General features: G+C 47.2%; 2 protein-coding genes across 3 annotated transcripts in view; one reads left to right on the forward strand and one right to left on the reverse strand.

Moving 5' to 3' along the window:
• Positions 1-12,976, forward strand: part of LOC135909193 (arylsulfatase B-like) — a 65,701-nt gene that overhangs the window by 42,545 nt on the left and 10,180 nt on the right. For both annotated transcript variants that reach the window (XM_065441032.1, XM_065441022.1), the window contains exons 8-10: positions 10,305-10,598; positions 10,790-11,058; positions 12,478-12,654. In XM_065441032.1, the coding sequence (XP_065297104.1) occupies positions 10,305-10,598; positions 10,790-11,058; positions 12,478-12,654 (740 nt within the window). The remainder of the gene's footprint in view (positions 1-10,304; positions 10,599-10,789; positions 11,059-12,477; positions 12,655-12,976) is intronic.
• LOC139054544 (uncharacterized) lies at positions 1,294-4,944 on the reverse strand. Its single transcript, XM_070531655.1, has 2 exons — positions 3,472-4,944; positions 1,294-3,261 (listed from the first exon to the last, which is right to left on the reverse strand). Exons 1-2 carry the CDS (start codon positions 4,663-4,665, stop codon positions 2,956-2,958), a joined length of 1,500 nt encoding a protein of 499 aa, XP_070387756.1. The 5' UTR covers positions 4,666-4,944; the 3' UTR covers positions 1,294-2,955.

Consider the following 12,976-nt stretch of genomic DNA (forward strand, 5'->3'; position numbering starts at 1 on the left):
GAAATTCTGCCTCTGGCAAAGTTCATCACCGCAACCTTAGAGTCGCTGACTATAATTTTGGCCGAAGTACTTGCAATTGCAAGTGCTATGGCAGATTCTTCTCCAATTTGAGAGCAATCCGTTGGAACTGTGCCACTGGCTATCAATCTAGTTTCAGCGCTCGCTACAGCTAGGGCCATGCGGCCGTTGCCATAGTCTGCAGCATCAACGTAGAGCACGTCCTTCGAGTTTTTGAAACGCTTCTCAAGAGCCTCGGCCCGTTTCTGTCTGCGTTCCTTGTGATGGATTGGGTGCATGTTTTGAGGTAGTGGTGGGATTATTAGTCGGTTCCGCATGCTTCGCGGCAGGTCTATTTTGATGCCTTCCTGCCCCTCATAGTTTATGCCTAGCCTAGCTAGGATTTTCCTGCCCGTAGGGCTTCCCGCAAGTCTCTCATACTGCGAGATCCTCACTGCTTCAATAATCTCTTCAAGCGTGTTGTGGAGCCCTAGAGCTAAAAGCTTTTCATTTGCAGTGCGGATGGGAAGCGCCAGCGCCTGTTTTATACTTTTACGTATGATGCCATCAATCTTCTTCTTCTCGAATGACCTAAAACTGAGGAAGGGAGCAACATAAGCTATTCTACCTATCACAAAGGCCTGGACTAGCCTAACTAGGTTCGCTTCTCTCATCCCGGACCGCCTGTTGGCGATCCTGCGGATCAGCCTCATGGTCTGCAGTGCGCAGCCGTCTAGTCTCCTTATTGTTTCGCCATTAAAACCATTGGCCTGAATAAAAAGTCCCAGAACTCTGATTTTGTCCACTTTTGGAATGGGGATCCCCCCAGCTGTGAGAGAGATTTGCGGTTCCTCCTTACTGGCCCTGCCTTTCGGCTGGTATAGAAGCAGTTCCGATTTTTGCGGTGAACATTTAAGTCCCCTAGGTCCGACATAACCTTCAACTGCCTGGATAGCTCTTTGGAGGGTTTCCTCTATTTGGGCATCGCTGCCCCTAGCTATCCACAACGTAATGTCATCAGCGTATATACTGTGATTTAGTCCTTCAATAGCCTCCAGTCTTTCAGGGAGTTTGATCATGGCCACATTGAAAAGAAACGGCGAGAGCACAGAGCCCTGTGGGGTCCCTTTGCTGCCTAATTTAATGTCATCCGATTGGCATTCTCCAATCTGGATTTTTGCTTCTCGGTCTGACAAGAAGTCCCTAATGTAATTGTAGGTTCGTACGCCTACTCCCAAGTCCTGAAGGTTCTCAAGAATGGCTTTATGTGTGACGTTATCAAAAGCCTTCGCTAGGTCAAGCCCTAGAATTGCCTTTGCGTCCCCCGTTTCCGCATCGATGATTTGGTGTTTTAGTTGCAGCATCACGTCCTGGGTGGAGAGCCTGGGCCTAAAGCCCACCATCGAATGCGGATAGAGGTCATTATCCTCCATGTAGTTATTGAGCCGCGTTTGAATAACGTGCTCCAAAAGCTTGCCTGCACAAGAGGTTAGAGAGATAGGTCTTAAGTTCTCTATCTGGAGTTTCTTGCCTGGTTTTGGGATCATCACCACCTTAGCGGTTTTCCACTGATTTGGTAGTTTACCCTCTTCCCAGCACTTCTGCATAAAGTTAGTTAATGCAGTTATAGAGTTATCGTCTAGATTGCGTAGCATTTTATTGCTAACGCCATCCGGGCCTGAAGCTGATTTGGTTTTGAGCTTGGCAATCTCCGCCCGGACCTCCGCCTCGCTGATGGGTTCGTCTAGGCTGGAGTTGCCTACGCCTTCATAGTTAGGTAGGGGTTCCTTGCTAGTGTCCCCTATGTATCTCTCCTGTATGTCCTTCATTAGATCTACCTCCGTACCTTCGTACAAGTGAAGAATTTTTTGAAGGTTCTGTCGCTGCGCTGTTTTGCAGCCCTGTGGATCCAGCAGGTAGCGGAGTAGATTCCATGTCCTAGCTAGGCCTATATTTCCATCCATCCTATCGCAGGTGGACTCCCAGTTCTGCCTGGTTAGTTTGAGCGCGTAATCTTCTATATCTTTATTGAGCCTAGCGATCCGTCTCCTGAGATTGCGGTTCCACCTTTGCCTCCTGAGCCGTTTTTCCATGCTGAGCTTAGCCTCCCACATATGGAGGAGGTGGCTGTCCGCTATCTCCAGTGCAGAATCCTCCGTTATCTCCTTGGTTGCGTTTTTAACGTCCTGGCCTAGTTTCTTAGCCCATTCATCAATATCCCTTATCTCACTCCCTGCCGTCTCCCTTCTTATTTCGCGAAAGGCATCCCATTCAACAATTAGCTGGTTTCTGCCTTTTCTCCTGGCAGGGCCTGCGCTCACCACTGTTTCGAGAATAAAGTGATCGCTACCTAGGTTTTCCTGGGTATTAACCCAGGTTGCATCTCCCACGTTTTTGACGAATGTGAGGTCGGGTGAGGTGTCTATGCTGACACTATTCCCCGTTCTAGTGGGGGTTTGGGGGTCGGTCATTAAGGTGAGCCCCTCTTGCTGTGCATCCAGCCAGAGTTCCCTTCCCTTAACTCCTTCTTTTCTGTACCCCCAGGCAGCGTGTTGGGCGTTAAAGTCTCCCACCACTACCAAAGCTTGCCTGTTGGCAATACGCAGAGTTTTTTGGAGAAGAGGTCCAAATCGGGCCTTCCTTTGTTTCGGGCTGCTATAGATATTGAGAACAAAGAGGCTGCCTTCTTTCTTTTTTGCTGGAATGAGTTCAACAAGGACGTGGTCTACGTTGATAACCTCCGTGTCGTGCTTAACGACTGCCAAGTTTCTCCTGACCAGGGTGGTTACCCCGGATCTTCCATCACCTGTACTAAATGATATGTAGCCCGATAATTTTGCCATCCCCGCAGTTTCTTGTAAAGCGATTACGTCCGGATTGTCTTTGCCAAGAAGGAGCTGCTGTAGGACCGCCCTTTTGCGACGGTACCCGCGGCAATTCCACTGCCAAATCGTGTGTTTATTGTGACTGGCCATGATTGAATTGTGGATTATCACCCAGTGGTATTAGGGTCGCAGCCGTCTGAGAACCACCATGTACTTTCTGCTCTGTTTCCCTCTGCCAGTTATTAATGCTCACCAACGCGGCCCTGTGTTTCTGGCTTTCTTCCGATAGCGCCTGGATGGCTTGGATGACTGATGCGAACTTTGCCTCCCAGCTCGCCTGGAAGTCGTCCATTTTCTTGCACAGATCTGCCATTGTGGGTTCTTGTGGCGCGTTCGCGCCTGGTTTCCTTTTCAGAGGTGGGGAGCGGGTGTCATCTACCTGCATCGCCACAGTGCTTTCAACGGCTGGGTGGGTTCCAATCGTGTTAGCGGTTTTGACTGCGTTAGCTACTTTCTTCTCCCTTTTTAGCATAGCGTTTTCCTTTTCGAGGTCATCTACTCTTTTAATGAGTTTCTCTACCGTGATTCTCATCTTGGCGAGTTCCTCGGACTCTGTATTTTTTGGGGAGACCTTATCTACCCAGCTCACCTCCCTTTGCTTGTTGGCTTCATTCCTCGGCCTTGACGACGATCTTGCCCTGGAGCCGGAGTGGACCCCGGAGCCGGAACGATCCCTGGAGCTGGAGCAGCCCCAGGAGCTGGAACGGCCCGGGTGATCGAGGCGAGGGAAGGAGCCGGAGCGGCTCCGGAAGCCCTCCCGGCTTCTTGATCGGCTTTTTCGCCCAGACGAGGGTGTTTTCTTCGCCTCCTCTTCTTGGAGCTTCCGCTCCCACCGGCGTTTCCTGACGATGTACGGAGTTCGGTAGATCTCGCGACACTTCTTGTTGCCCAGTTCATGTCCCTTTCCACAAAGAGCACATTTGGGATCGCACACGTGTCCATCCGGTGGCTTCACCGTACCGCAGCCGCGGCACTTGACGTCGTCCGGGTCCGGACACACATCAGAGCGGTGCCCAAGATGTCCGCATGCGTTGCACACCTCAAACTTCTTTTTGTAGAGGAAGCACTTGAGGAGCCCGCCTCCATAATAAATCCAAAACGGCACATTATCGTTTACGAAGAGTATCAGAACTGAGGTCGATGTCTTCCCCATTCTTCTGACCCCTCTGATTTTGGGGTTCCTTGAACAATCCAGGTTGTCCAGAATCTGTGCTTCCGTGTGTTCCACCGGGATCCCATGAATAACTCCTTTGCCACTGCCATCGGGGGCTGACAGGTAGGCGTTTACTTCGTATTTTGCCTGATCAACCTGAAGTATTTTTATCTTCAGGTACCGATGCATTCTTTCTTCACTCATGGTGCCCACCAAAATGGTGTTTTGCTTGGTGTTAAGTTGAATAATATCTTCCTTAGCCTCCTTCAAATTCACGCCCGCAGCGGCTCGAACAATCTCATATATCTTCACGTCACCACCCAAAGATAGAGCTTTCAATCCTCCGCTCGGTCGGATTATCACCTTATGCAAGCCAGTAGGTAGGCGTGGTTGCTGTGACGCCACGGAGCGCAGCGCCAATTTCCTCCCCGCCATCTTGATTGATTTGGTGCTCACGTGGCCGTGGCCGCCATCTTGTCTCTCTCTTCTATCCGAGCCGACACCTTGGCTTCCTCCTTCGCGGCCGCCATCTTGGCTGCCGCGTTGCCGGCTTGTGTTGATCGTGAACCAACCGACCTTCTCGGAAAATTCTTCAGGAGAAATATCCTCCCCTTGAACAACAACCTCCATTTTCGCCGAAGATATCCAGCCGTGCTAAGCCCCAGGGGTCGGCAGCGCGACGCACCGACGCTTGGCCGGCGGGCAGTGATCGGAGTCGACGCTAGGTCGAACGCAGCTGCCGGGACGACGCGTCAGAGTCGAAAGATAGCCGAAAATTGGGTCCACTTGCCGGAATTTGGTATCCAGGTGATCCTGGTGACTTCCGCTGATGATTCCAATCGAAGTTGGCTTGAGCACAAGCATAAATCCGCCAGGAACATCGAAAAACCTGGAAGCGCACGCAAGACACATCCGCACGCCTCCTCGTCTTCTTCTATCCCGTCCATCCGATGTAGAGTAACATTTCCTTAAGCCAGCCTGCTCCCTTGGTTGACTAAAGTCCAGTGTTGTCATTATTCTATTGAATATCATTTTGGTGAATATTTTATATAATACTGGGAGTAAGCTAATTAATGGGGCTATAGTTTTTTAGTTCTTTAACGTCGCCATTTTTGTGGATTAGTATATTGTTTGCAATCTTCCAGTTTTATGGGACCGTTGCAGTCGTTAGACACTGCGTATAAGGAGCCGCCAGCGTTCCTAGCATTATGTCTCCTCCATCTTTGATTAAATCGACTGTTATTCCATCCTCTCTTGCCGCTTTTCCCCGTTTCATGCCTTGTAAGGCCTTTGTGACCTTATCTCTAGTTATAGGAGGAGTTTCTGCATACTGTTCATTATTGTTTCGAAGAGAGTGCTCATGAGTCCTCTGGATATTGTAAAGGGCAGTATAGAATTCCTCCGCTGCTTTTATTATACCTTCTACATTGCTGATGATATTACCCTGCTTATCTTTCAGTGCATATATCTTGGTTTGTCCTACGCCAAGTTTCCGTCACAGTGATTTCAGGCTGCATCCATTTTTAACGGCTTGGTCAGTCTTTCCCACGTTATAATTTCTAATATCATTCATTTTCGATTTGTTCGTGAGTTTTGACAGTTCCGCGAATTCTATCTTATCTCTTGAGTTGGACACTTTTATTCTTTGTCGTTTCTTTATTAGGTCCTTTGTTATTTGGGAGAGCTTGCCTACTGGTTGCCTGGGTGCCTTGCTTCCCACTTCAATTGCTGCCTCTGAAGTCAGCCTCGTTACTATTTCATTCATTACCTCTATGTCATCATCATCATCATCATCGCTCTGTTCTAAGGCTGCATATTTGTTTGCAAGTACCAGCCTAAATTTGTCTGCTTTTACCCTTACTGCCAAGGTTGATCTGTTCTTTTTTGACCAATTTTACTCTTTCTCTGTGCAAATTGAGGTGAATCCTGGCCCTCACTAACCTATGATCACTACACTTTACCCTACCTATTACTTCTACGTCCTGCACTATGCTGGGATCGGAAGAAAGTATGAAATCAATTTCATTTCTTGTTTCACCATTAGGGCTTTTCCAGGTATATTTTCTGTGGCTATGTTTCCTGAAAAAGGTGTTCATTATTCTCAGCTTATTCCTTTCTGCGAATTCTATTATACCGCAATATTTTGTTAAAATTTATCAATTCACGAAGTCACAAAGCCGCTTGAAGCCCCAGAAGAATGAAGTTGAAACAAATACACAAGTAATTCACACCATTCTTGTGCTGATTGAACGGCCCCACCTACAGCTTCCGTAGACACTACCGCCAGACTTCCTCCCAGTAATTCTTTTTCTAAGTTGCACATCATGAGCACTCCGCTGTAGGTAGAAGGTTCCCCACAATAGCTCCGAACCTTGAAAATTGTAGCTTGTTGTGAGCCTGGCCCAGAACCACTAAAAAAAATTGTCAGACACACTTAAGACTGCGTACATGTGGGAATGCGAATGCTTTATACCGATTGTACACCTCGGAACGCCCTGAACGCGCTCATTGGCTGCACCATGACGTTCCCAATGATGCACGCACTATAGGCAAACCTTTAGTCAGCCAGAACCGTGGAGTCGCCATGGCGTCGGGAAAGTGTGCTCCTCTTGCGTTCACTTCCCACCTGAACCTAAATTTACCTCATTTCCTTCTCGAAGGCATTTATTTGCTTTGTTTACAGGAACTTCCCTGAGAAACTTGACGTGAACCTGAGCATTCTCGACATCTTTTTTTTGTTTTTTTGTTTTTTTTTAACTCTTTGAGCCTTCGGCCATTTTTGGTACCATCAATCGGTCAGGCCGCCGACTACAATATATTTTCGCGTAATGGGGCATATAATGCTTTCGCATTAAATAGTGTGACAACCAGTCATTCTGAAATCAAAATCGCATCCTTATCGCGAGCGGCATGCTTGTCGTGGTAGGCAAACTTCCTGAGTCAGTGACGCACCGATTGTGGTATCGCAAGGTGTGTGCCACCGACCGCTCGTACAGAGACTAGCGTTTCCAATCAGTCCCAGTAACTCACTCTCATCCAGAGAAGTAAGCGGTTGAAAAAACATTGGAAATTTCGGGAAAAAACTTTTTTTTTTCAACCAACGGAAAAAACAGAGCTTCCCCGCAGAATTCTTTTACGATGTGACTCCTTTCGACGTATCGAAAAGTTTTTTTTTAAAAGGCTGTTGTTCACGCTGTCATGAAGAGCAGGCTCAAGAACAACAGATGCAAGAGGAACAGGCTCACATAATGCGTGTAATCAGCGGCCGTGAGGAGTGTTGTGGGCGGCCTATTCACATCTCTGCTAATCTCCTAGACCCAAGGTACCGTGGCAAGAACCTTGGTGACGCGCAGATTATGGTCAACTTTGACTGGACTTCCCAACACGCAGAGCACCTCTCGCTGGCAGTTGAGAAAATTCTGTGTAACGTCGCAGAATACGGAATCTGCAAGGAAATTTGCTCAAAAGAAGGAGTTTGGGTGTCTGCGAAGCACCTGGATCCATCCACGTGGTGGCAAGGATTTTGCTTCAACCCACCGTTCAGCCCCCTCGCTTGTCGTGTACTGCAGATTCCCTCTTCAATTCTGCGGCATGTGAAAGAAGCTGGTCCGAGTTTGGAAATATGCACACCAAGCTACGCAACAGGCTCGCAGGGTATCGAGTGCAAAAGCTTGTGTACGTGCGCACTCGAACCTCAATGTCCGGAAGGCTTCGTCCGCTGCACATAGAAGCATTGACGCGTCAAGCGGAAATGAATCGCATACAGATTGATGCAGATGTCGGTCTTGGTGCTTTGATGTGAAAGCCATCCCTTGACCTGAAATCGTGCCTAGGGTTTGAACCCGGAAGTTCTGCTGGGACTTCGTGATGCAATAATATAACACTAACATTCTTTTCAGGGTTAAAGAAATAAGCTTTACTAGGGAGTTCTTGAGGACTAGTTGGTTCCTACTTGAAGAAAGATTAGAACTGCTCGAAAGGAAAACGAGGGCAAGCGTTGTGTTGTGTTCCTCTCGCTTGTCCCCGTTTTTTTTTTTTTTTTTTGTCGGACAGTTTTAACCTTTTTTAAAGAAACAAATTTGTCAGGTTTTTCATAGCTCTGTGCGGAATCGTCTTTTTTTCCAATTTTTCGTATTTTTCTGAAAACGATAAACATGAAATAAACCTGTTCTTTTCACGCCCCTCAAAACTTCATTAAATTTTACATCTCTACTATGGACCTTTCTTGCGATAACAATGAAGCACGAGTCGGAGTCAACAAAGCGATTCCTAAGTACAGGCGCATCATAATTTCCCACCGAACACACAAAACCTGATTCATCACCGATGGTTTTATTGCCAAGAGACGACTTGTGGAAGAGTACTACTTAAAGAAAGAGCCAAGGGAATGCGAAAGTAAAGGTGAATTTCCCCCTTGACATAAGTACGTGGTGAGGTACTTATGGTACCTTAGGTACTGGTGACGTGAGGTAACGCCTAAAACTAAAAACCAGTTCAAGACTTCAAAATGAGAGCACTCCGAACAAATAAAGCACCCATTTAGAGCAGCACACAAAACACGAACCCATAGAAAAAAAGAAGTGAGATTGGCACTTTCAGTCAATCTGTCCTTTGTGCGCTGCGTTAAACCCGCTCGGTTTGCTTCGTGAACAAATTATCTACAAGAGTTTGTGCGCGTCTATGTAAAAGCTCGAATGTCATAACTACACGAAAACTAGTTTGCTAGCTATATCCCCTTCTTTCTTGCATAGATTCCCTGAAATTATTTTATATACAGTGCAACATGGTCGTTTTACTGCTATCATATCCGCACAAGTTGTGCCCGCGGCGTCGCAGCAAAAGTTATGACATAAGGAATACAATTTTTACATTTCTGGCTTTGACCTTCGTTTTGTATTTTATTCTGTTTTTCTTTATTTGACGGCTCTGACGGATTTGAGTTTACCAGTACTCCAGTCGCCTTTTTATTTTTATAGTGTATGTCCTTAAAAAGTTAAATGCTGAGGTCTTCCATGCGAAAACCACAGTCTGATTATGAGGCACGCCGGAGTGGAGGATTAAGTTTGGCTCCCTCGGGGTTCTTTCACGCGCACTCAGTGCATGGCACACGGGCGTTTATACACTCGCCACCATCGGCATGCGAGCGCCGCAGTGGTAGTCGAACCCCCGACCTCCAGCTCAGCAACGCAGCACAGCGCCATAACCACTGGGCTGTCATAGCGGGTAGTGAATACCAGGTGTTTCGGCGAAGACGAAGGCATATTTAAATATCGCCGATGGCAGATAGCACAATTATAGTATTTGAACTGGTCTACTCGAAGAGTCAAACACTGCTTGCATGAGAAATCAAAATATATGGTTGACTAATTTAAAGCAGTAACTAATTACGATATAACTAATTACCTTACGTCACGTACTGTAATTTGGTAAATTGTAGCCGGTGAGACTGCAAAGCATGTCCACTTGAAAATAATTCAGGGGATAACATCATTTTCGGCATATGCGCCATCAAAATTGCTGTAAATATGCAGTGTCGTTCCATTTCTTTCTTCTCTTTTTTAACAAAACGCCGTGCTATGCACCGTAGCACAAGAGTGACTGAACTGCTGATGTGTTTCTTCGCTAACTTTATGGATTAATGTCTAGAAGCTCGTCTTATCCTGAGAATTCGTTCCAATCGGATTCACCTTATGAACTCATCGGTTACAATTTATAAATTGCAATATATGCTGTATTGTAATGAGTTAGAAAGTTCATCAGATATTTTGTTATTTAATCAATTATGCATTTTGATTTATCGAGCAAATAGTCTCCACCTGCTTCGGAAATCCAGCTCAAGGATTATAATTGTGATATATCTGCCGCAGGTGATCTTTCGTTTGAGTTCCGTCCGGGATATATAACTTTGCAATACAACATAAAATAATGGGCCCCGACAGGCTTTATATAAACAGTTCAGCATAATGGAACCCAATGTTTTTACAGAACGTGCGCGTCGCAGACGTATTCCTGAAGAAATAACAGCTAAGAATGGTTAAGGCATAGTGACTGATGGAGAAAAAATGAGCTGAGACGCCTCTCTGCGTTCACCTACATCCGAATACACTTCCTCCTTTCGCTATTCCACACCTGCAGTCCTCAATGGAAGCTAGGGTATTACATGCCCAATACTAAACCAACGCAGAGCAGGAGCCTTCCCGTAAGAAGTAAGTGGACATGACAGGCGCTGGGGATTTTCAGCGATCTGTTACTCCGCGTACTCAACGCAGGAAGCTTGGCCGAGCTGGACAACGCGGTGGGTGCCATCGTGGAGGCACTCTACAAGGGCGGCCTGCTGAACAACACGGTGATCGCCTTCTCTACGGATAACGGTGGGGCGCCCGTGGGATTTTCGCGCAACACGTCGCCCAATTGGCCCCTGCGTGGTTCCAAGGGCACCGTGGCCGAAGGCGGCGTGCGAGGCCCGGGCTTCCTCTGGACGCCCCGGCTGGCCACACGCGCAAAGGCAACCAAGCAGCTCTTCCACATCACCGACTGGCTGCCTACATTTTACGCAGCGGCGGGTATGCAAGCTTGTGACGTCAAGCGAATGCGGTTGAGGCCACATACAACAAAACTAGGGTCTAACCAAGATGCATTGCTCTACAAAGCTTTCTTTAGCTTTTGACCTGTATTTTCAGCGTCTTGCTTTTGCTTCTGAGCCCTGAGTTTAGTCCCACAGCCATGTAATAACGTTTGCGCTGTCGATATGCAGGAGGCAATATGAAGAACGTGCCCCAAATCGACGGCGTAAACCAGTGGCAGTCGCTGACGCTGGGAGCACCGTGGCCTCGTAAGGAGGTGCTTTACAACATCGACCCGGTGTGGGGTCAGTCGGCCATACGCGGCGAGCGCTTCAAGATCATGGAGGACCGCAACAACACGGTGTTCCCCAACTACGAATGGTACGACCCAGTCGGTGGCTTGGCTCCCGACCACTGGAACACGCTTCACGAAGCGAGGCAGGCTTGCCTCGCGGCTCAGGTACGCCACAGCTTCGACGAGGAGGAGTTCCTTATATAGGAAAAGCGCTCGCTGTTTGGGAACTTCAGAGGGTGGGATAGGGGCATACATCGGGAAATAGGAACCAGTCTCTACGGAGTCCAGTATGACTGCAAATGCGCGAACTCATACAACCACAGAAAGCTGAGCGAGTCGGCAGGTATTCATAATGTGGCTAGTGTAGTTGTACAAACCAAAGACTGAAGACGAAGAAAAAGGGCAATACGAACACGCCGTTCGCGCTTCGTACGTCTGCCTTTCGGTACCAGGAACTGCGACTGACCACTGCCCCGCCTCTCCGTCCCTTCAACAACCAAGCAATTACAACGGCTCTGAGGAGCAATGTTAGTTGAGGCCTTCAAGATGTAGTTCATGCATTATCGCGACGCTTCGTGGCGCCTTCATGGCGCCTTCATGGCATGATCATGGGAGGCCTCCAAGTTCTGCCACCATTCTTTCTTGTTTTGTACATCATGTACATACGAGCTCGTCATTGACGTTGACAATCGGCCGCTGTTAAGTGAGCGTGGAACCACGAAGCTGTCAAATAAGTGAAGCGCATTCCTCGTGCAATCGTAAAGGCTGCTCGGCCAAAGCCTCCTTTAGAAGTGCAAGAACACGACCAATATGGTGTGCTCACGCGAATTTCGGCTATGCTCATAATCACTAAAACAGTAACATGACAAGAAAGATCATTTGCTAGATCTCCAATTAATAATTTTTAGAAACCATTAAACGTTTTGTCGGATAGTTGAGGTAGAGAGAGGAATTTTCTTGCCTCCCGAATTATTCAGGAAGGCTTCGAGTTTTTAATTAATCAAATACATAAATAGCCAAAGTGTCTAAAACTCCAGACGTAAGCATGCGTACACTCATTTTCTTCGAAACGCACTTAGAAATTATTTGCTAAAGTATGCTGACAAGTTATTCACCGAGAGCATGCCTCCCTTTTAAGCGAACGTGTTTCTGCTTTCAGGAGTGTGTCTAAATGTTTAGAGTACGTTATTAAATAAGGTATTTCTCCACAGGGCCTGAGGACTTCTTTCTAAAAGTTTCTGCCAAGCACTGAAGTTTTTCAAACTAGGACTTCATCATCTCTCGTTTTCATTCCGTACATGGGACACGCACCCTAACGTGAATAATTGCAGAGTTAGTGTGTGAAACACTACTAATTATTTGTCTCGCCAAGTTGATGTGACAGAATTGCACTACCTCGCATAGAATATTTCTGACAAGGATGTTTCCACAAACAGAGATCACATGGCGTGTTTTAGTGTGTAGCAGTTCTTGCATAAAGCAACCGCTACAGTTAGTCCCGGAGTCCTGAATAGCAGAACAATCTGAGCGGCAACTGCAAGGGCTTGCGTCTTGACGTTACTGGGCCCGCGCTTTCACGTGCAGGTGTTGTCCTGCTTCCATGGAAAGACCTTAGAGACACCAAAGGAGCTACCGGATGCAGTGCTGACTGAAATTATGGTACAGGGAGCACAATACTGTCACCCATCGATGGGACCCTGCATGTATGACCTCGAGAACGACCCGTGGGAGAGGGCCAACATTTACCGCCCTGACCACCCCGTAAGCGAGCCTACGGCTTTCGTGCACTCATTCTTAAGAGGAACCTTTACTACACTCATTTCCCTATTCAAGTACGTGTTATGTGGAGAATTGCTTAAGACGTGCTTGAAGTGCTTGAAAAAGAAAAAAAATCTAAACAACTTCAAGCATACATTGTGGAACACTGCCGTGACAAAATAATGGTTAAGATACCAACGTTACTACTACACTATATGACTATGCCGGGATTGGGACCTTTGCAAACTTAGTTGATACTATCAATTTACCTGCGATGGTGGCTTAGAGGTTATGGTGTTGCGCTGCTAAGCACGAGGTCATGGAA

Source organism: Dermacentor albipictus, chromosome 1 (assembly GCF_038994185.2).
Source record: "Dermacentor albipictus isolate Rhodes 1998 colony chromosome 1, USDA_Dalb.pri_finalv2, whole genome shotgun sequence".
In the NCBI taxonomy this organism is placed as follows: domain Eukaryota; kingdom Metazoa; phylum Arthropoda; class Arachnida; order Ixodida; family Ixodidae; genus Dermacentor; species Dermacentor albipictus.

Coding starts and splice junctions, on each gene's coding strand:
- LOC139054544 (XM_070531655.1), bottom strand. CDS start 4,665: ATGGAGGTTGTTGTTCAAGGGGAGGATATTTCTCCTGAAGAATTTTCC. Junction 3,262..3,471: donor AAGCCAACAAGCAAAGGGAG/GTGAGCTGGGTA, acceptor GTGGCGATGCAG/GTAGATGACACCCGCTCCCC.